Source organism: Lytechinus variegatus, chromosome 16 (genome assembly GCF_018143015.1).
Source record: "Lytechinus variegatus isolate NC3 chromosome 16, Lvar_3.0, whole genome shotgun sequence".
Classification (NCBI taxonomy): domain Eukaryota; kingdom Metazoa; phylum Echinodermata; class Echinoidea; order Temnopleuroida; family Toxopneustidae; genus Lytechinus; species Lytechinus variegatus.
Genome location: NC_054755.1, coordinates 301,998 through 325,955, shown reverse-complemented (window position 1 = coordinate 325,955; position 23,958 = coordinate 301,998). Strand labels below are relative to the sequence as shown.

The window sequence follows — 23,958 nt, the reverse complement described above, 5'->3', positions numbered from 1 at the left end:
AACGAAAACACTTGATTATGACAATTGACCACCCAGGCTGACCACACTCCCGCCACACCCCTCATTCTAGGCCCTTATAGCTCCTTACCCCCAGTCCCCACCTTGTCAACCCCTCCCAAATCTCAGCAATCTGATTTGGAATCTTTCGCAAAGTGACTCCACCCAAATTGTATACATATTGCCAATTTGTTCTTAAATACTTGTTATTTACATCGTCATTTCTTTAAAAAAATTGCAAAATTTATCTTAAAAATAATTCATTCGCTAATTATTTTTTTACAGAATAAAAAAATCACACAAAAACTAAGAATATTTTTATATCACAAAATAAAGCCTTTCAAAATTTCTTCTTTTGAGGAACAGAAAAAGCTGAAGAATACACAAATATCAATACGTGGGACTTGAGAAAAGATATTTTGCACGGAACCATAGAGTTAAATACGTACCGCACACTACCTGTTACGTTTGATTGAACTATTTGAAGGATTTCGAATGACGTAGAGGTAATTTTAATGATTATGTCGTAATAGGATAATGATTAGTTAATGTAGATTAGGAACAAGTTACGAAGGGTGCAATATTTAGCTTCTAAATATAAATTTTACGTCTCCTAATTTAACCCGTCATGCCCGTTTGTTGACGTTTGTCAGTTTGTCGTGTTCGTTGATCAATGAGTTTGACTTTGTTTGGGTTTGTTGAATTTTTTTTCCGTTTGTTGATCCCGTTTTTCTTGAATTATTATAGTGAGATCGAGTTTGGACTCACCGGTTATCAGGCTACATCGAAAATGTGAAATTGTATCGACAATGTAATCCAGATTATCATCAATCTTCATGATTATCATGACAACCCTAAAAATTAAGTACCGTATCGCATTTGCCATGCCATGTTTGCCAGTGAGAGTGTCACCGATCACCTTCGCCTTCGGAAAATCGGTGCTTTCTTCTCCTTCTTCTCTTTGACTTTGTGTGTGCCCTAGTCTTAGCCTGCTGAGGCCTGACTGAGCTGTCTGTGTCACTGTTAGACCAAGGCAATAGCTTCAGTCTCCGTTATATTATTGGTTATTCCGCTGTAATCTGTTCGCTTAACTCACCAATTACAGAGACCGAAGACGAAGTTCTAACTTGATCTGTATGACGGGGTGTCCAAACTTCACGCACTTTTCAAAAATATTCATCAGGCCTAATTTTATTCACAAAATATTCATAATTTATACAAAACCAATTCAAGAAATAGTTACCACATTGACGGCAAGATCGTAAACTATAATAATAAAATCATGGACGAAAATGTAAAGTAAACGTTCAGAAAGAGTGTGACCTAGTAACTTCGCGCACCAAAGCTTTTGTGGAGATTTAAACAAAAACTCAAGCTTAAAAAGTGAAATATTTATTTGATGGCAAAATGCTATAGAATCGGTTAGTACCACATTTAACTCACATTTTTGATGATTTCTGCTTGCAAAATGGTGATATCGTGATGCTTGTTGATTTCTTCAAAACGAGCGCTAGCGGTGACAAATTTGCCGATCTTTTGCCAATATTTTCATGAATATTGAACTCATCCTAAAGAAACTTTCACCAAAGGGTAATTTTAGGTTGCTTTTCATGTTGATAATGTCAAATTTTAAGGATATTGGCTAGTTTTTTAGATAATGACCGTCCGCGAAGTATGGACACGCGCGAAGTTTCGACTCACTGCCATACAGGGACTCAATGACAATGGCAATACAGCCGGCAGCCATCTGTTTCAAGGAGTTTTTAATTTTTTAAAAAAATTTCTCCTTATACACAGTCAGCTTGCTATCATGCAGCCACCATTAGGGGACTTACAATGCAAAATCCCCCCGTTTGGGCTCTTCAATTTTTTTCTTTAATGAATCAAACTTGCAAATTAATGCGACCGAAATACAAATTAATAATTCCTCTTGGCATTAATTGCCAAAAACCGGGGAAAAAAAATCAAGTTTAAAGGAACAAAAACAGTGACTTACCTCGGCGTCGCGCAACTTATCTTCCCTGTTTTATCTGAACTTAGAACATGATATCTGTCTCTTCAAGGGTTTTATCTCTTCTTTGTATTTGTTACTTTTGCTTTTCAGGATAATGTTTCAAATTTTGTTGTATCTTAATGTAAGAACTCTTTGTTAACTATTTTGCTCTATCTATGATCTTGTGGAGTGTTGTGGCCCAGTGGATTAGTCTTCTTACTTTGAAACAGAGGGTCGTGGGTTTGAATCCCAGCCATGGCGTAATTTCCTTCAGCAAGATATTTATCCACATTGTGCTGCACACAACCCAGGTGAGGTGAATGGGTACCCGGCAGGATAAATTCCTTGAATGCATGAGCGCTGTAAGGCAGCTCAAGGTAAAGCCAGGGTGATAATAATGATAACAATGCGCCTCAGAATAAATATTTCTAGATAGATGCTGCTATACAAATGTCTATTATTATTATTATCTACAGGTAAAATGATGGTTTAACTGCAGAGGGATTAATGGTTTAGAATAACTTAAAGTTGATATCCACACCATTCTTCTGGTTGAAGTAGTAGACTGGAAGAACGGCACCAAGATATTCTTTTGGTGAAGTCCCTGGATTCAAGAAAGGAACGTTGAGCTTTGTCAAAGCTTGTGCCACTTGAAAAGGTAAGCATCCTGAACTTTACAGTATTTTATAATTTCTATTTTGTTGTATCAAGTATGGGATTTCTCATCTTTAATGTGTAAAATAGTTTTGTCAAGTTAAACATTGTTTTCAAATGGAGAGTTTAGTTGTGTGATAGGTTCTTGTGTTTTTTTTTTGTCAGCTGGAATGAATGTGACCATATATTACTGTTGAATTCGGAAATTCTATAATTCATAAACAGATGGCTTTTGTGTGAGCAACGTTGACTGAGGAAAGGTAACCATCATAAACATTGATAAATCTGTATGTATAATAATTTTCTATTGTCTTCATACTGTAGATTTCAATCGCTAGACAGGCAGGAATTTCTGGAGTATTAAAATTGTGCAATTTGGTGCCTAGCTATGCAGGGGTAATCCTGTAGAACTTTGTTTTGTGAATAGGAATGCTATATAAACACAGGTATAAAGTTCTCATTTTTACTTCATTTACTCTTAAATAACTTACTCTTAAATGATTCATTATTCTTGCAGTGGGTAAAGGAAGTGATTGTTGTTTGTCCACATAGCCTGGTGCCACACTAAACCATCACCATTGCGACTGCAAACGGGTCAGCCCGGTCAACAAACAGAATGACCATGGAAGATGAACATGATACATCCACTGTTGAATCTTTCCCTCTTCATATCCTCCTATATCCCATCCTTGATGAGGTAGGTTTACTTTCCATTGTCTCTCAGTGTAGTTTAACCTCACTTCCAGCATAAAATCAATCTATTTATAGCCCTTACTTTTTGGTAAATGAAAGTATACATTTTTATGCCCCCGCAGACGAGGTCCGGAGGGGGCATTAAGTGTTGCCTGTCCGTTTGTCCCCCACTTGGTATCTGCGCAATAACTAAAAAAATATATAATGGATTAAAAAAATTTTGGTGTGTAGGTAGATGACACCAAAATACGGGCTAAGTTCGAATTCGGAGTCGCAGGTCAAAGGTCACAGCTCATATATGCGAGTTGGTTCAAAGGTCTAAATTTGTTCATTTTATATATATGCATATTGGTTTCTGCACGATATTAAGTTCAGTCATATTGAACGAATTTCAGATTGTATTAAGCTGGGGCATCTGTGTCCTTTGGACAAGTCAAATTTCTAGTTTAAAGAATGCAAGGTGAATCCATCCACCTAATTTGCAGAACTGAAGTGGCTTCCCTGGGTAAATATACCTAAATTATTATTATCTTCAGCACTTACAACGTTTCTGTCCGGTCAGTACAGATTATTAGAAGCACATATGTTGGACTTGTGCTTTCTGCAAAAGTGCCCCCACCAGACATATTTAAGCTGTATATCATTATAACTCAGGAATATCATTTTGTTCCATTGCAGATGCAGCAGACGGATGTGGCAGCTTCACAGACCTTGAGGGCAGCATTTAACAAGATGGAGAAGAAGAAACCAGGTTTCACAAAGCAACTCATCCACGGTATCTTAGAAGCCAAGTCCAAGAATGTGAACCTGACAGAAAGTCTTCTCAAGTTAGCAGCATTAGACAGTGAAGGTGAGACTTTGCCTGTGATCCGTAACAATAAGAAATAAATCTTATGATCAAAGCTTTAGATGATGTGCTATATAAATTTGCAGATCTGTGCATCTTGTGCACAACTCCTAAAATGAAGATTAATCATTTCAATATGGTGTTTGACAATTATTTTTTCTTCGAACAAATGGTGAATTTCAGTTTTCTGAAGTTCCTGAAGAAACAAAAAACCTCGGATTAGGCAGGATTCATTCCGATAATGCAAATTTACAAATAACATTCAGTGTAGTCTACTAGTTGACTTTGCTGCATTTGGTTATAATCTTTATAATTTAATAACAAATAACCTTAGACTAACAAAACTTACCTATGTCACAAGTCAGTTAGATTAGAGATCTTTGAGATTCCTAGCTTTTTTTTTACAAAACAGAATTCAGTTGTCAACAGTCATGTAAAATTACGACTATTTCTGACTTTGCTAATTTGGTTGTTTGGAGCCCCTCAGAAGACCAGCCATTTTGACTGGAAAGGGTTTATCCAGCTCATATTTGGAGATCTGATAAATAAAATATAAATTAAAAAATACTCTACTTACAACTCTCCAAAGACTGCAGTGCATTAGAGTACAATATATACAGTTCAACTATCATAGGACTGGCATACGCCAACTTGGGAGTCATGAATGACATGTCTCTCTCCTATCTAGCGTTGTGCTTTTGACCTCAGATGAATTGCAGGAAAAAATTACATGGGGGCTTGGGGTGATATCGCCCCCAAAATGCTCAAAAGAGCAATAAAAAAAATCTCCATTCACTGCAATGGTAAGGCTTATCAAATGTAGTAGATTTAGGCAGTATCTGTAAAAAGTATTCCCCCACCCCCCCCAAAAAAAAATGCCTGATGACTCGTCAGAATGAATTCTATTCATGTATGTCACTGAGTGTACATGTTAATCAAAGCTAATCTATGTCTACAATAATCTTGATTTAAAGATCTAAACCTTTAATTTTGCTCGTCAGAATACACATTAACAAGAAGAGAAGATAAATTCATAAGGATGAACCAGCAAGCTAGGTCATTGAAGGCTATCCTTGCGAGGTTACCAGATCAGTACGCCAACAGACCTGTCTTTCTACAAACAATTAAGTAAGTATGCTATTTGTAAGACAGTATTTTGTATTTGTCACTTGCTAGGTACCCAGGTGCAATATGATGATGCAAATATTACATGAAAGCAAAGAATTTTCTCTTCAAATTAGCAAAAAATAATTTTCTTAATAGTGACCAGTAAAATGAATAAATTCAATATTAACACGCTGAGTAGTTTGATTTTATCGGCAACATTCCACCTAAAAAAAAACAAACAAAAACAAGGAAGAATTAAAGCAACATTTCTGTAGTCATTTCAAAGGGACACTTTCCCCACTATCTTTTTTTTTCTAAAACAAAAGTTTTTTTGTTTAAACTATCCCCACTGGTATTTAGAAATCAGCATCTGTTTTTGTCTACATAGAACCCCCTTGTGAAAAATAGTAATGCCAGCCCAACCTCGGATGAATAATTCCTGCTATACTTATCTCAAAGCATGGTATATTTGTATATTATCACTTTTTACAGATTAGTCATTTTGGGATGTAGTAGCTTTTATAATTATCATAATTGGTTTCACACTTGCTTTGAACTTAGGTGTGTTTGGTTTTGATTTTAGTTTCAGTTGACTTCATAAACTCTATCAAGTGGATTTATTCCCCCCCATATGACAATCACTCTTGTTCTAGCAACCACAATTTATGTGTTAATGGGTAGTTGTGCTTTCATATTGCTATGTATGGGCTATGTAATGTAATGGTTGATATGTTCATCCTTAAAGGACAAGTCCACCCCAAGAAAAAGCTGATTTGAATAAAAAGAGGAAAATATAACAAGCATAACACTGAAGATTTCATGAAAATTGGATGTAAAATAAGAAAGTTATGACGTTTTAAAGTTTCGCTTCATTTGACAAAATAGTTATATTGCACATCCCGGACGGTATGCGTATGCGTTTGTGGAGCATTGTGGCCCAGTGGATTAGTCTCCAGACTTTGAAACAGGGGGTTGTGGGTTCAAATCCCAGCCATGGCGTAATTTCCTTCAGCAAGAAATTTATCCACATTGTGCAGCATTCAACCCAGGTGAGGTGAATGGGTACCTGGCAGGAATTTATTCCTTGAAATGCGTGTGCGCTGTAATCATAGTAATTACGGCAGCCAAGCTACAGCTGGGGTAATAATATCCAAGTCCTTTGGAAGCGCATAGAGACATTCATAATTGTGATATGCGCTATACAAGAACTGTTTATTATTTTTATTGTTATGCAAATGAGGGAACTGATGACATCACTCACTATTTCTTTGTATTTTATTTTTTGAAATAATCCTGTTTTCTCCTCATTATCCTGTGAAACAAAGTTTTATTTCTCCCTGCACATGTGGAATTACCATTGTTTAACATTTTATTGTTCAGTCAAGTTGGCCCTTACTGTCAAATCTCTAAAAATTGACATATTGTATGATTTAAATAATAAAAAAACCCCCAAAAATACCCCTGTAGTGAGGGACATCATAGATTCTCTCATTTGCATGTGACTAATTAGTGCATACATGTATGTGTATAAATATTTGGAGAAAAGAAGCAAAACTTTAAAATGTCATAACTTTCATACTGTATTTTACATCCGATTTTGATGAAATTTTCAGCATTATGCCTGTCTGATTTTTCTCTATTGATTTAAATCAACAATTTTCTGAGGTGTACTTGACCTTCAACAAGTTTTTCTCTTGTCTGCTTTTCATGGATGAAATCGTATGTAAGGAAATTTATAGTACACTAATGAATTTACAGAAGTGATGAAAATCAAGAGTAAATGAACAAGCTTGAACAACTGATTCACAATAATGGGATGGGGATAGTAATCATTTCTAGTGATATTGCATTTTTATTCAACTATTACCTTACTTATATGACAAAGTAGATAATTTACACGTTTAGTTGATATTTTATTTTACTCAAGAGTATATCCGGGTCTTCAGATTTGATTATACAGGTGGATTGAGTTAAAGGAAAATAAAACCCTTGAAACAAGATTGCTTGTGCAAAACAGAAAAATCAAAGAAAGATATACAAAAGTTTTAGAAAAATTGAATAAATAATAAAAAAAAGTTATGAGCATTTGAAGTTCAGATCATTACTGTAATGTAGATCCTCCCATTGGCAATGGGACAAAGATGTGTGATGTCACATGTGAACAACTTGTCCATTATTTTTAATATATTTCACTTAAACTGCCTCTTTTCTTGCATCTATAGATCATGTATTCTTTCTATAGGAGGGCATGTATGTAATACAGATTTCCAAAGAATAAATTATTGATAAAGAGTTTGTATCACTTGAAGAAAGAGCAAAAATAGACATTTTGAGGGTATTTCACAGTCCATCAAAGGGAAAGTTGTTCACATGTGACATCACACATCCTTGTTGCATTGCCAATGGGAGGATCTCCATAGCATTAGTGATCGCAATATTCTAATGCTCATAACTTTCTCATTATTTGTCATATTTTTCTCAAACTTTCTTTGATCTAATTTTTTTTCTGTTTCCACAAAAGCCAACTCGTTCCAAAGGTTTCATTCCCCTTCAATGATTTTTTCAAAATGGCAACACATGGTTATGATGGCCAATCATTAAGTATTATGATTATAATACAAATTATACTCGTCAACAAGGCATTTGTAATAATTACATAAACAATGTACATTTTCAACACTTCTTATATAGCTGAGGACATTTGGATTATTTTATAGGTATAGTGTGGATATTTATATTAATGCCCATGCAAAATGATGTGTATTATGTTTTGTAAGAGAATGATGTTAATCCTTGGTATTTGATTAACTATCCTCATCTCAAAACCATGACTGCTCAATGGAAGTAGTCATTAATAATAATACTAATCCGCTTTCATGTCTCGCTTAATGCATCTCTAAGCGCTTTACAGATATATTATTACCCCATCATCGGATTCTGTCATGCCACCATATGATATATGCCTTTCTCCACTCCCTGGGGAGCATTCCAACAAGAGTTCCAAGACTTAACTGCTAGGCATACTACATAAGTATTAGTCATCAGCAAATTTTTCTTTGTAGCTAAAATAAATGACTGGTCATGTGATACATTTCTGCCAATCATTTGATTAGGATCCATATCACCAGTTTATAATTATTAATATCGACTGTTTTGCAGGGATATAGCATGCGGTATCAAGGATCTATTAGGAGCACTCAACACAATCTTCAAAGATGAATCATTGTTTAGAGATCATGAGCAAAGAAAGGTGAGATTTAAGTATTACCTAGAAGGGGGGGGGGGCACTGTCCTTTACAAGTTGGACACCATGCTTCTGTATGCTTCTACAAAAACATTTAAAAAAAGTTGTTTTTTCACAGCTGGGTGATGTCATAATGAAATACTGATAGTATCTGTACAAAAACATGTAAAAAGAGTTGTTTTTCACAGCTGCTTGATGTAATAATAATACCGGTAGTAGCTGGATTTATAAATCATTTTTTGCCTGAGGATACAAAGCGCTGCTATCATTACCCCGGCTTTAGCTGTGCTGCCATATAGGCGATGAAGCATTCGAGGAAATTCTTCCTTCTGGGTACCCATTACTGGTACCTCACCTGGGTTGAGTGCAGCATAATGTTGGAAAATTTCTTGTTGAAGGAAAACATAACCACTACATGAAGATCATAACGCACCAACATGTACATGCTTGCAACAAGTTTTGGTCTGCCCCCTCCTACCAGAGTCATGCACTGACACAGATCTGGATTCTTTGAACACCAAAAGCCATATCTTGTGCTCTTTACTGGACAGGACTTGTACATGTATAGAGACCCGAGAAGAAGTACAGTGAATAGAGTATCAAAATTTGCTAAATAGGCCTATATTCTACATTGAAATTTGCTTAAAGGCCTTCATTTAATAGGCCTTCATTCATCTGCATGGATAAGGGTTAATTGTAAAGCGTATATGTATTTCCACAAATCATGAAAATTAAATGTTTGAGGCTTTTTTTTAGCATCAATAAAACAATAAGATAATTGTTTTTTTGTATTCTGAGATATAAGGATGATAAAATATTTGTTAAGGGTCTTCTGTGAAAGTCCATGTATGAACATGGTGTTTAACATGGTGTAATCTCGGTGCCCTCTCCCCTTTCCGATGCCATCTTTTCTACATGTGTAGTGCCTTTTAATTTATTCCAAACTAACACTTTTGTCAGCCTTGGAAAAACCCATTATGTTAACAAAACTGAAAAAATCTAACTGATTTTCTTCCTTTTTGAAATAAATTCAAGAGACATTCCTGTCAAAAACTTTTATTATCTTCTCATTTTCCCCACTGTTTCGTCTTCAGACGATCGAGACGTACCGAAAGGAATTCATCCATTCTTCCAAAGACTTCAGTTTGAACCTCAAGAACTACTTCAGGGTCGGTAATATTACCGAGGTCTACGAGAGCGCCACGCACCTGATCCACCACATCAACCTCATCCTTAAACTCCTCAAGACCATATGAATGCTATCATCCCCTTTCACATCTCTATACTTCCTTTTAATAGGCCCTTTCACATATGGAGTACAAGAGCAGCGTGAAGACGGTGGATGGATTTGGGAATTCAAAGGTTGGGACACTCTACTAGGGCGTTTGCAAAAAAAATTGATTGCAAATCTATTTGCGGTCCCCAAATTAATCATATGTGTTGTAATTAATTGTAAATTTACAATTGATTGTGAATCTGCTTCTTGCAACAAGGGCCCGTATTCTGAAGTCAGGTTTAACGTAGACCATGGTAGGTCCTAAAATTATGGAAAGCTAAAAGTGTCAAAATTTTCTTTACATTGTATATTTCTTATGATTACTGTGCTCTGTCCTAACTCATGAATGGTGAAGAAAGCTATCTTATTTATCCTGTGAAACAGTTAAGAATGATTTGAGAGAGAAATGAGCTGAATTATACTGTTAGAGATCTATGCCTCTATTGGCTATCTATACTTAAACCACAACTTTAAACCAGAGTTTAGATTAAACCCGACTTCAGAATACGGGCCAGGAGTTGCTACAGTTAAAATGGATCAATCAGTCGTAAATGTGCATCAGAAATTTTGGGATTGATTGCATATATTATCATGCGATGACTCTGATGGCACGGTGAAGTTTTTTGCTATTTCGCAAGTAATTATCAACTGGAACTAGTATACCAGTGTTATACAAGTACAATACACTTTACTAAGCTAGATCTACCTGTTGAATGTTAATGAATGAATTAATATTTCATCGTTGAATATACTATAAAGTATAATGGTTTACTTTGGTAGTTCAGATATCAGTATTCAATACCTGTAATTTGGTTTCTCAAAATTAAACATTTATTTTAGAGAATTTTTAAATTTTAGGACAGAGTCACATCATACATAGGGTTAAAGTTGGAATGTGGGATGAAATTACAGGATGTCTTGAGGGTGTTTCATTAACATTTTCATCTGACAAATTTCTGTTATTTTGATCTACTGAGAAGAACAGTTTCTATGATAACTGTCAGATAAATCGTGATTTATGGGATAAAATGTGTGACAAGTCCTTTCCCCACAGACATCCCTGGTCACCCTGCTTATTCATACATATGCATAGATTTGAGAAAGAAAAGTAGAGCGGTTGTCTTCTAAAATATTCAGAAATACCTTTCAAATTCATTTGTCTAAATAAGAACCTAAAAAGCATCTTACTTCATCTGCTGAAAATATTTTACTGTGATATACAGAATGAAGTTAGATGTGATAACTCCACTAAACAGCCTTTGTGATGTTAAGTATGATGAGAGGACGAATTGACTATCATCCTCTTGATACAGGAGGCAACGGAAGACCACAATGCACAGATTTCTAAAACCGTTTATGAAACAGATTTCTGTATTGTGTGTCTCATATCAAAGAGCCCCTTTTTAAAACACAATATATCTGACGTACTGTCAGTATTGATCCCAAGTTATTGTATGATTTTACAGTAGTGATGAAATAAGCAATGTGCCTTTGATATCATGTACAGTAGCAGCTCTACTTATCTTAATTCAAGTTATTGTCGATTGCTCGCAATGTCCGACATTTTTGTCATAGCTCCACACTTCAGTATGTGGTCGATACACTGTCAGGATTATTCCCACTGGAGAAAAGTAGACTCCTCTAAAGAATGACTAATGAAACTTCTAATTGCAAAGTGCAGCAGAATTTAAGTGATAATTGTATGATATTGAAATTGAAATGAAATGTTTGTGTATATTTTGATATGAAGCTAATCGGATGGGATGATGGCTAGAAAAACATACAGCGTATCCATGTCATGTCAGCGGATAGTTACGAATTCATGATTAGTCATGGCACAAATGATGAATGCTAAATGTTCACATGATCCTAGTTTATATCTTCGTGTGCTTTTTATGATATCACACTTGATGGGATTTTGATTGTCAGATAATATTTTTGCATGACCATTATGCTTCTTATCACAAATATTATCATGAATGTCATAAATATCTCTGTCATCATGAATGTCATCTCTAATGAAATCATGCATGTCATTACAAATGTCATCACAAATGTCATCATAAATGCCCTCTTGTCCTCAAGTGCAGACCACATGGATAAACTGTATGTTTCTCTCCTTTTAAGGTAGTATATCATAATGAATCCTGCAAAAAAGACCACGGGGGAAGGGTTGCTTCACAAAGATTTAAGTATGACTATAAATGTCTAGTTGCATGCGTTATAAAAGGCATGACAGCATTGGTCAGATCATGTCAGGAGGACGCATGCTACAGTATATTTATCAATAAGATTGCGTGTTGCATATCTTGTACACGTCTGCATTTTCAGTCTTACTTTAACTTTGTGTAACACCCCCCCCCCCCGATGTATGGCCCCTTCTGGCACTTAAATGACTACAAGTACCTTGGTGTTACAGCATGTATGTTTCCGGGGAGGGGGGGGGCAGTCAAATATATTTCTGTACACATGTATTACAAAAAAAACATGTTTAAAGGGGTGTTTTTTCAGTTTTGGACGTGGTCTGCGTGTGGACTCGTTAAGGGTATCAAAAACACTGATTTTCCAGAAAATGGGTGGTTTTGAAAGACTGGTCAATGGTCAATCACGGGGTCAAACGTATTTAGGGTATTTTTTTGAAAGACTAGCCAAACGTGTTAAGGGTATGTTTTTTTCCCCAAGCTTTTTCCCCAAGGTCATATTTTGGCGACAACTTGTTTAGGGGCCAAAATGTGTAAATAAAGCCTGCGAAAATCTTGTATAGGGGGGTACTTTTGCACATGGAGAAAAACTTGATTAGGGGGTGTTTGGAAATTACTTGGTCACGCGTGTGTACAGCAATATATATGACTCCCCCCCACCCCCCGGGGTATGTTTGTGCTATATAGGAGTTACTTCTACAGGTTTCATAATGACACACACCTTTTAACCATCCAACATGTTTGTTTTTCTTATTTATATCTGTATACTGTTCATGTACATAGTATGATTCAAGTCAGAATCGTTAATTTTGTGTAAAAAAAAAAAATAAGTTTGTGATGTACCTCAATCTTTATTTAGGTAATTTTGTGAATATTCTCACTGACGATCAGAGTGAAATCATACATGATAACATGTAATATGCCTTGGTTGTATTATATTCATCCATTTATAATGCTTAGGTTATGGTGTGAAGATATAATATTTATATATTAGTAAGATAGAATACAGATGGCATGTATAAAATACCCCCTAATTTTTTTTTGATCCCCGTTTGCTTTCATTAAAGGGAGATATGAATTCATTTTAAGTGAGAATTGATAGGTGTTTGGTGCTAGATTTTTTTTTTTCATATTCATATCATACTGTAGTATTTGTATCACATTTTGCTTCTTTCCTTTTTAGGGGGTTATATTGGAACTGGATTCCAGCCCTGTGCCCCTTTTTTTTAGGGGGGGGGGTAGTCTTGATGTAAACCATTTCTTAAATCAATTTAGAAATGTATTTTCAATTTTGTTTGAAAAGTAAAAGCCATACAGTCTTATTAATAAAAAAAGAATGCTTCGGAGCATACTGTAAATATTTTGTTTCTTGACAAATTTTGTGGCATGAAAGAAATGATAAATAATCCATCATTTTATTGGGCAGATATTTTCAGACTTGAATAAAATGGTGCATCATGGATAAGAATCCAGGAACTTTGTGAGTAGCTTAGGTCTCCAGGGGTCCGTTGCAGAAAGAGTTGCGTTTAAACGCAAGTCAAAAAATCAGTTGCAAGTCCCAAATGCGCGCCGTTGATTGGTTGAAAATCAAGTTGCGCTTGATTTTTAGAGTTGCGATTGATTGCAACTCTTTCTGTAACGGGCCCCAGTTGGTGCTGTCCAATTGGCTATCGTATATTGACTTTAAGTCAGTGATAGCTTTAGTAGCTCCATGGTGATAGTTTGTTGGTTTACAATATTTGGATGTGACAGAAGTGTTCTGTTACTTGGCATTATACGGGAAGTAACCTGCTTAAAATTTCATTGTCAAGTTGAATGAAAAAAAAAGAAGAAATGGGCCATCTTTTTAAGGAAAAAAAGAAGACCTTATCACCAAATGTAATTCTGAGGTTTTGAACTGCAAGCAGAAGTTTGTGAACATTGTGTGAAAGTGTTTGGTTTTAGGGTATGTGAAAAATGTCCAAGAACGGAGGGTATTGATGGTGTGAAATATTGCAATGCCATTTAACTTTTGGAAGCATTTTGGGGATGGAAAACAGTATTTGTTTGCCAAATAGAGTACTTTAGTAAATATAGCCCTTTTTCATTTTTAAAAATCATCTATCATCTATAAGTTAGCAATTCAGAAGAGCAATGGTATAAGGAGATAAGGAAGAAATTTATTTTGATAAATTCATGTACTATTTAATCTTCAATGGAGTAAAAACATACCTAGTGTATATATATTGTATAAATATAAACACATTATTTTGTACAATTCTTTAGGATAGACAGTAGCTACATATGCTTGCTTATCATAATGGGACAGTTTAATATCCCATTTCTAATCATCTTTTCTCCCTAATTTGCTAAATTTGAACTGATTTATACCTGAAATTTTTGTAATTGAAGTGACATTGTCTGTACCGTTAAGTGTGTTTACTTGTTACAGTAATGCCCTAAAAGCAGCTGTTTGGAAGGTATACTGGGAAATCAGAAGGGTCTGTGTGTGAATGCCCTTTTTGCTCTCAAGATCAATATTCACCTGTTTGCATGCTTGCTTGCTATTGAAAATACAAGAATACACTTCACTCTTGACGTATGGATGGGGAAGATATTTAGCAAATTTTAATCTTGCACAGAACGTAACATGATGTTTATGTTTGTACTTTTATCGGTTGATTTCATTTGTAAATATACGAGTTGGTTGTTGATAATCATTGGAAAAATATTAACGGTGTGAAAGGGAAAAGCAGTGGCGTCATTACAATGTAATGCTATCATGCTGTGGTCCGTTCACACCTGGCAAACCTTGGATTGAATATATAACTATATTTGCAGAATTATTTTTGTATACGTGTTTGAACATCTTGATCATTTGACTAAGTAGTATTTATTGCAATCTTCTTGTGTTCAGACAAGTCAACTGTGTGTTCCTTTGTTCATTCTTCTGATTCTAAACCAACAAGTGAAATAGAGTCCTGTACCATGCCAGCAACAGTCTGAACCCACCCTAGCAATTGCTTGGTGTAATAACGTGTGTGGTGGTAAGCAAAATGCATTCATTGAAATCGCTTTGATTACAAGAGATATACCCAGACAAAAATTCATATTTTATTTTATTTCTATTATTTATTTATTTTTTTTGGGGGGGTTGCTTTTCACAGCTTATAGCCTAAATCTGCAGTTTCCAGGGCTCTTTTTTGAGCATTTTGGGGCCAAAATTGCCCGAGCCCCTGTGTATTCTTTTCCCTGGATATGTGGTTTCACAAGAAGGGCAGCCTCAGATTCTGAGACCATGTGTACTCTCTTTGGTTACTTTTCTTAGATCTTGAGATGGCTTTATATTGGATGGTGACAGAAACAAGATTACAGTTTCATAGGCTCTTCTACAGAATTTGAAAATTGAGGGGGCATGCAAAAATCTGATTGCCTGGATCATCACCAACGATTATTAGATTAACTAGGGTTTTATGTATATGGGTCCTAGCTATTTGTCAATACATGCCTTCATCTGCTAAACAAAGTGATTATGCACCGTGTTGTATCATATTATTTTTCCTCAGTTTTAGGTGTGTTATATTGATTTCTATAATAGCAATCTGTGGATAGTGGTCCTTTGAATACCCACCCACTCAAATTTTAATAATCAGTACAACCCATTTTCTCTCTCTCTTCACTTAAGTCTGTTTTTTGCCCCATTTTGTTTTTACCAAGAAGATGGATCCATCATTCTGTCTATTGTCACCCCTCATCTCTCTCTTTCTCACACGCTTTACCTTTGATCTATTTTCACTTTAATAATATGTTGGTGAAAAATACAAACATATGTAGCGCAAAGGAACTTTGTGTTTGATTATTTCTACAAGAATGAATTATTGGCAATAAATGACTATCTTCAAACATACACAGAGTGCATGTATGAAATGATTTGTGGATGTTATGCAGTTTTTTTTTGTTTTAAAATATGAGGGAAGGAGAGAGAGGGGAGGGTGGGGGGGGGGACAGAAAGAGAGGGAAAGAAAGACACAGAAAGACAGATGGAAGAGGGAAGGAAACAGGAGTTGTAAAAGAAATGCAAAAAGGTGAAGTGGGAGTGGGGTAAAGAAGAAAAAAAATTGGGTTAGACAAAGGAAAGAAGACAAGGGATCTTATTACACCTACATGTATGACTCTTTCAGACCTGTTTTTGACAAATTTAATTTCTACGGGCTTGATCGGCTAGTGTGTAAACTGAACTGTACAAAGTGGTGGATGTTTTTTTTTCCTCCATGGAACCTAGTAAACAAGATATTACAATTATCAATGTTAATGTTATGTTTGTATTTTTGTTGTTGGGCCTCCAAGGAAAACAGTATACTAATTAATGTCGGAGCCACCCTACTCAGAAAAGACTTATAAATAAAAAATAAACTTTCACACACATACAATGCATATTGCATCATGGTTATACTTTTATTTCAGAACCCCAAGTATATTCAATAACACAAGTATTCAAAATAAGAAATATTTTACTAAACAATGGACCCAATTCATAAAGAACTACAATGACAGTAACTTTGGTATTTAATACCATGGTAACAGGGCTCTGCAGTCAATCAAAATAGAGGTTTCCATGGCATTTACCACAATGACAACATTATCATGATTGTACGTCTTCATGAAACAAGAGGTGTCACATCAATTTCCAAACTGAGTAATCATTTACAAGTTCTGAGCTTTTCTGCTACTTTACTTCAATACTAGTAATATGATACAAATCAAATGATTATCTTCAAATTTCATTGGTTGTGGATTTTTTTTTTCATTTGAAATTCCAAATTTGGAGTGTATGGTTTTCAAGACATCAGCCTCCCAATAAAGTTCATAATTAATTTTTAAAAAATATCAGCTAATAATATGATGATGCTCCATTCCCAGCTAAAATCTTTTTACCTTAGCCACAACTTAGAAGGCACAAACAACCCATGATTTACATGGGTAAATAGCCAAATCATCTACTTCCAACTCGTCTACTCACCACATGGTCTATCTTCATTTAGTCTAATGCCATTACTTCCCTCCATTAACATTTTGTCTAACAACCATTTGGTCCAATCATCACCTCGTCTCATCACCAGTCTGCAGCTTAGGCAGCTTAATTGCAGTCGAAGATCTGGTTTCCCATGCACTGCACTGACTTTCCATGACAATAAGCCATACTTTCTCGTCACTGCACTCCTAAAAATAATAATACAGACTATTTCTATACTTTCTGAAGTTTTATTGTCGAGCTGCATTATTCTGTCATGACCATTTGAGGGTGAATTCATAAAAGGCGTATTGATGATCGTAAACTCGCACAATTCACTCAAATAGAAACAATTCATTACCACTTCTACACTAAATCACTAATTAATATGTTATATAATCAGCCTTTCAAATGTAATACCATTACTACACCATTACTAATACAATATCTACTCCATGATACCTGTAACGCAGAAATAACCAGGCATTACAATCATAGAATTCAGATTTATCTAAGTGATTATTTGATATCATTGAATGAGATAATCTAAAAAGAGCACTCTGATGATAGAAGCATCAATGCTATGTAGAAGCAAAGGCAGGTTCAGGGATTACACAAAAGATGAAGCATAGAAAATACTAAAATTCTTTAGGTATTACCAAAAAGTTTGCTGAGATTATGAAGAAATCGAATCTGAAATATACAATTACACGGGGGGTTGGGCACTTTGTAAAATGTTGGCCTATAGATATCTCAACTCAAGGAAGTATGTCACATATTTATGATTAAAGATTGAGATTATGGAACTCTTAAAGGAAAATGAAACCTTTGGAATAAGGTAGCTTGTGCAAAAACAGACAAATTAAAGAAACAAACAAATCAACAAAAGTTTGAGTAATATTGAATAACTGCTAAGAAAGTTATGAGCATTTGAAGTTCAGATCATTATGATGTAGATCCATCCATTGGCAATGTGACAAAGATGTGTGATGTCACATGTGAACAACTTTGCCATTACTTTTATATACATTTTACTTAAACTGCCTCTCCTATCACATCTATTAGTAGATCATGTATTCTTTCTATAGAAGAGCGTATAATACAGATTTTCAATGAATACATTAGGGATAAATAGTTTGTATCACCATAAGAAAGAGCCAAAAAGTTGTTCACATGTGACATCACACATCTTTATCGCATTGACAATGGGAGGATCTCCATAGCATTAGTGATCGCAATATTCAAATGCTGATAACTTTCTCTTTATTTGTCCGACTTTCTCAAAATATCTATGATCTTATTCTTTGATTTTTCTGTTTTCACACAAGCCCACATGTTCCAAAGTTTGTATTGCCCTTTAAACATTTTTTATTAAAATTTACAAATACTTTTCAACATAAAATTGATTACAGATATCTCATGGAGATTTTTTGAAGTATACCCCATATCCAGAAAAGTATTAAGAATTTATTTCATGGAACTCTTATTAAACATTTATTTTTATTTCAAATTTTCAACATACTTTCACCATAAAATTTATATGAAAATAAGTCCATTACTGTATCCAGGTGGGTGTTTAATAAACCTTTCATAAGTTAAGAGCGACTTTAAAAATGACTGGTGAACCTTGCTAAAAACCTTTCTAAATAATCAACAATGAACATATAATGGTGAATATCATTTACCACAATAAATGATCACCAGTCATTCTTAAAGTCACTCTTAACTTATGAACAGCTTTATGAAACGGCCCTAATTTTTATGCTTGATAAAGATGAGAGACCAAACATACAAATCAATGACTACAATCCAACATGAAGCTGTGTACTCAAGCTCCTGATACAGTACATACGCCAGCGGTGGTCTGTAATATACATGCATATTTAAAAAATAGATTGGACTGGGTTATGTTGCAGATATAGTTGCGTTTAAGTGCGAGTCAAGAAAATCAAGCGCAAGTCCAAAATGCATGCTTTTGATTGGTTAAATATCAAGTAGAGCATGAATTTTTAGAGTTGTGTTTGATTGCAACTGTTTCTGTAATGAGTCCCTGGTCTGGCATGAAAATGTTTTAACATTTTGTTCCCAAGACATCTAATCACTTCATGAAAGCCCATTTGATGTTCTCCTTTGATTTGAAACTTAGTTTCTTCACAACTCCTCATGAGGAACCCTTGTTTCATGAGGAGGGTCAACCAGTCGTCCCATGAACAGGACGGCCTTGGTCCTACGATCTCTGATCAGGAACAGGAATGGATGATCAAACCTCAGCCTGTATCGCTTTCCCAACGACCTTTTCATCATGGTGACTCCAGTAGCAGCCGCTGCTTCCGTGCCTTCTTCGTTCACCTCCACAAAAGCTTTGTGGATTACTTCAGAGATATGGAGAGACTGGTCCCCTGTGATGCCAGAGAAATCGGCTTTGCCACTTTCAAAAGGATCAGTCATGCCCATCGATTGAAGAATGGAAGAGAGACTGAAGGTGTCCTCTAGCTTAAATCTTGGAAACCAGTACATTGCTTGCTCTGGCTCAAGGTCACTGTCCCAGAAGTCTAAAGCCTCCATGGTCATTTGTTCCTCCACTTGTTCTAAGCCATCATCATCCCAAGGTAGGACGGCCAACATACTTAGGTCATTGCCATCATAGGGCATCTCCAAGACAAAACATTTCCTAGTCTTGTCATCTGTCATCATGGGCTCTCCTTCTTTGTGCATCATTCGAAGATGTGCAGTTTCTTGGTCCATCTTGAAAACTCCTGACTTGGTGCTTTCATTGTCAAAGGCCTGATCCCAGGTGCTCTTGAAATAAATGGCATTTACCAGGACTAGCTTGGTGAGAGAGTTTAAAATCCCATCTGGTATGAGATTCTGGATCTTATTCTCTGTCTCCTTAGCCACCCAATCATTAATTCCTTTCCTTGCCTCTGGGGCTGCAAAATCTTTCACTGCTTCAAATGCAGAGTTGTAGAAATTGCCAGTATTGTCCAGGAACTCTTGAAGGAATTCAGCGCCAGCTTTTCCAAAGAGCTTGTTGGCAGATTTCAGTGTGTACTTGCTTGAAGATTCATAAAAAAGAGCATTGAGTTGCTTAAAAGAGGCATGGAGATGCTCTTCTTCTAGGAGATCAAAGCGGAGCACCTCCCTCATCTGCTTTGAGGATGTTCCTCTGGCTCCTAGATGGGTCATTCCCAGAGCGGTAGAGACACTAAGCGGAGAGAAGAAGAGATTTTGGTCTGGATGGGTTTCACTGAGAGCTTTGTATAGATTGACGGCAAATTCATTATTGGCCCTGGCAAGTTTCATGGTGTGTTCGCTCACTTCTGTTGAGTTAACCCGAGACCCCATCATCACAAGGCTAAGAAGCATGGCTGCGGCGATATGAAAGTACTGGTTGCCCATACCTGAAAAGAAAGACAAATAAATGAAAGGGTGTTTAAACCCACAGTTATCACTATTGCTTTGAACTGTTAAAAAAGGTAAAGTAAGATGAAAATTTGTTCATGATCCAAGAAATATATTACAGTTAAATGAAAATTTATAATGAAAAAAAAAACACTTGTGACACTCTGGACATCAAATTTGTAACAATTTGAAATACTGAAGTAAATTTGAAGTATTTAGTGGATACGGAGGAAAAAAAGCATCATGATACCTTCTTCACCTCTCGTAAACAGACAGATAGAAATAAGCATGTTCTACAAGCACTAACAAAGCACAAAATGAAGTCTGCAACACTAAGTTATCTGAGGGGTAGGGAAGAGGAAAGCAGAGTGCCCCGAATAACAGAATTTTAGTGTGTTATTATTATTATTTTTTTGGGGGGGACAGAAAAGATTTAACAGTCCTGTTCTTCTGTAAGTGGTGGAGACCTTTGACCTCTTTATTATTATTATTTTTTTTTTTTGGGGGGGTCAGGAAATTTGAGTCCCCCCTACCTCCTGATAATGTTTGCCAAGTTCACCACTGCTCTGCAATCAGCATATATGCAGATGTATAACATACAAAGGCTAATGACCAGCTGTCATGTTCTCATTGATTAGTTGGATAATGAATGAGATAAAGATATGAGAACAATTTGAATAAAAAATAATGCTCTGAACAATAAATTTCACACATTCCGATATAAACTTCTCAGTACAAAAAGCAGACAGAAATTATAACAACTGAGGAGTGTTCTAAATAAAAAAACAATGTTCACCATAACATGTTCATGCACTTTTCTCTGTGAAAAATTATCTTTACTTATTTATAACCCAAACTAAGAGAAACCCATCTCTATTTTTTGGTTGTTTCGTTTTGTTGCTGACTGCGAGACTTCAGACATGCAAAGCCAGTTCTCATGCACCTCCACATCCCCAATACCAGATACAGGGGCAAGACTCCTGCCTTTGGGACTCTTGCTCATCCCCCTTCCCCCAAGATCTTTCTCATGCCTGTATCACAGCCAATATGTGATTTCATGCCCAATCACAGAAAATCTCATGCATAACAGGGCCCTGTCTTACAAAGAGTTATGATTGATCCAATCAATCATAACTCTATGAAATCCATCAGAATCATAATTTTTATCTACAGGAAATGTGCAAAATGTCCTTTGTAAACGAAGGCGAACACACCAAACTGTCAAGAAATCAATGATCTTATGGATATACATTCATATCTAGAAAAATTTGAGCAACATGCATTGTATGTGTTGACTTTGCTGGCTTTCCATAATTGTGATTGAACGGATCAATCGCAACTCATTGTAAGATAGGGCCCTGGTTTTTTAACTTGGCATCTCTGGATTGACATCCAATACACACCCAATCTTAATTCTGTTCAATTAAAGAAATCATATTACCTTTGATAATACAAGCCGATACTGGCTGCATCTTCGGAAAAATTGAGTAGCAGTACTTAGCAGACACAAAACAATCAATGATGTAGGTAAATTAACTACTAAACACGAATCATTTCACATCAATGTTCAAGGATAAAATAGAAGGCAAGCTCGAAGGACTGGACTGGATCTTTATATCAATACAACACACTGCAATGCCTCCCCATACAAACACGACCCAGCCCACCTAACTGCTCTATTATATTCATATTTCAGTCTCATTTGTACACGTGTAGCACCCTCATATGAAGGCTGGTCCAACCCATTTCATTCTGTGCACAGTACAGTCAAAGGTTGGGCCGTGTATTGTTCATGATTAGTCTACTGTGTCTGTGTGTCATTCTATGCTACGTGTTCACTGCCACGCTGTTCAGGAAGAAACAAGGATCGGAGGAGAATAACAAATCAAATACCAATACGGCACACCTTCCATTCATGATTCAGTCGGGGATCAACGTACATGCAACACCAGTGACAATGTCGTTTCATTTCCTTCCTCAAATCCTTACTTTCTCGACCCAGGTCCGCTTTTTGCCTAATTATCAACATCTGCGTTGTCAATCTCACGACCATTTAGGAACGAGTCCAGCGCCCATTTGTTCTTTATTTCATGTTTGGTTATGACAGTTTGTGGGTAAAGACTCACCTTTTAATTCAAACGAATCACCTGTCTACGAAACAACCATCTATTCATCTTTTGAACAGCTAAACAGTCACACAAGTCTATGCGATGCAAAACAGGCTCAGCTCAGATCCGGATCTGTCGATCGAGGGTATGGTTTGCTGCCGCGAGGGGCTGCAACAAGGGAAAGTCCCTTCCGATGTAATAACTTTCATCACGAGCCAATCAGCGATCAGTATTCCTCCCCACCCACTTTGATCGGGGTTTTTCTCGGGATCTCTCGTCAAGAGCATCATTTCCGAGCAAGAATATCATGACGAGAATAGAAAAAATAAATAATGGAAAGGAAGGAAAAGAGAAGACTTAGAAAATCAGAAAGAAGACATGATTATTAGCAACCTGTAATAGATCTTTGTTTCAACATTTATTTTTAAACAGAGTTTCTTGAAACATTTCATAATACTGCATGTTAACGCAAGTCGGTCTGTAATAATTCAGATCAACCGGGTTCTTGACTTTTGGAATAGGAACTATGGATGATGTTTTCCAAAGTTCCGAAATAACTCCACAATTGCCGGTGAGATTTTAAATAGTTGTCTGAACATACAAGCCGGCTAATCATTTTGACTTTATTCGAGATGGACCGGAACAGTTTTTACTTGACCTAACAATTGAACATTCTTACGTCATGTTTCGCCAAAGCAATCTTATTGCTATCGTATTCTTCCATCTTTCCTTTTGATTTTCTAGCTATTTCATTGTTCTCACACGAAACATTTTCCCTATCGAATCAACAAAATTCATTTAGATTATAGGCGAATCCTTGAAACTTTCCTCGATCTTTCATACGGCTTCGCACGACCATTTCTTTGATTAGTTTTTGGATATTCTTCGATCCGATTACCGGAGCCTAGTGCATCATTCTTAAAGTTCATATAATATAGTCTCTCGGTTCTTTTGATACCCAGGGTTTAATTGTATTATATTTTCGCTGACTTGCAGGGAACATTCGTACCAACATTGAAGTGTATATAATCAGTGACGACATGTATGCTTCATTAAGCGTATCCGATGCAATCCAGTAAGGCATTCCAATTCGTGCTGCAGTCAAGACAAGCTTGGAGTTTCTCCATCTCGTGATCAGAGCAGACATAGCGTTTCCAAACTGTGGCAACTGACGCAAGTTTTTTTTTTCAATTTCTGCTTGTATACTGATATGAGTTGAGTTGCAAAGCAGTCTGCTGTATTACAGGGGATAATTGACTTTGCTTTACTCGTATTTTGAGAGCGTGTTAATGTATTCTGCAATGTTAGACCACATAGCGACATGAATGGAATACTGCAATGTCATGTAGGGCCTTCATACTTTTTTTTGGTCTAGTATAAAAAAAAAATATTTGTATATTTCTCATATATTATTAGTATTTTTTTTAATACATTTTTTTTTTGGGG

At 35.9% G+C, this 23,958-nt stretch overlaps 2 protein-coding genes across 4 annotated transcripts; one reads left to right on the top strand and one right to left on the bottom strand.

The window, feature by feature from the left end:
- The first annotated feature begins 413 nt into the window (after positions 1–413).
- On the top strand, positions 414–10,061 carry LOC121429722 (programmed cell death protein 10-like). 2 transcript variants are annotated; one of them, XM_041626915.1, is made up of 7 exons: positions 414–503; positions 2,467–2,648; positions 3,197–3,341; positions 4,016–4,187; positions 5,186–5,312; positions 8,451–8,541; positions 9,630–10,061. In XM_041626915.1, exons 3-7 carry the CDS (start codon positions 3,261–3,263, stop codon positions 9,789–9,791), a joined length of 633 nt encoding a protein of 210 aa, XP_041482849.1. In that variant the 5' UTR covers positions 414–503; positions 2,467–2,648; positions 3,197–3,260; the 3' UTR covers positions 9,792–10,061. The 2 variants fall into 2 exon arrangements, with proteins under 2 accessions (XP_041482849.1, XP_041482848.1); XM_041626914.1 differs by having other exon boundaries at positions 3,162–3,341.
- A 7,900-nt stretch (positions 10,062–17,961) lies between these two features.
- On the bottom strand, positions 17,962–22,668 carry LOC121429615 (leukocyte elastase inhibitor-like). Of its 2 annotated transcripts, none has more exons than XM_041626736.1 (2): positions 22,531–22,668; positions 17,962–20,403 (listed from the first exon to the last, which is right to left on the bottom strand). In XM_041626736.1, exon 2 carries the CDS (start codon positions 20,399–20,401, stop codon positions 19,154–19,156), a length of 1,248 nt encoding a protein of 415 aa, XP_041482670.1. In that variant the 5' UTR covers positions 20,402–20,403; positions 22,531–22,668; the 3' UTR covers positions 17,962–19,153. The 2 variants fall into 2 exon arrangements, with proteins under 2 accessions (XP_041482670.1, XP_041482669.1); XM_041626735.1 differs by lacking the exon at positions 22,531–22,668 and adding an exon at positions 21,846–22,439.
- Between the last annotated feature and the right edge of the window lie 1,290 nt (positions 22,669–23,958).

What these genes read in the sequence shown, in the direction of transcription:
- LOC121429722 (XM_041626915.1), top strand. Translation starts at nt 3,261, where the DNA reads ATGACCATGGAAGATGAACATGATACATCCACTGTTGAATCTTTCCCT. An exon ending in TATATCCCATCCTTGATGAG is followed by an intron (nt 3,342 to 4,015) that starts GTAGGTTTACTT and finishes GTTCCATTGCAG; the next exon opens with ATGCAGCAGACGGATGTGGC. An exon ending in GTCTTTCTACAAACAATTAA is followed by an intron (nt 5,313 to 8,450) that starts GTAAGTATGCTA and finishes ACTGTTTTGCAG; the next exon opens with GGATATAGCATGCGGTATCA.
- LOC121429615 (XM_041626735.1), bottom strand. Translation starts at nt 21,876, where the DNA reads ATGCAGCCAGTATCGGCTTGTATTATCAAAG. An exon ending in ATCGGCTTGTATTATCAAAG is followed by an intron (nt 20,404 to 21,845) that starts GTAATATGATTT and finishes CTTTCTTTTCAG; the next exon opens with GTATGGGCAACCAGTACTTT.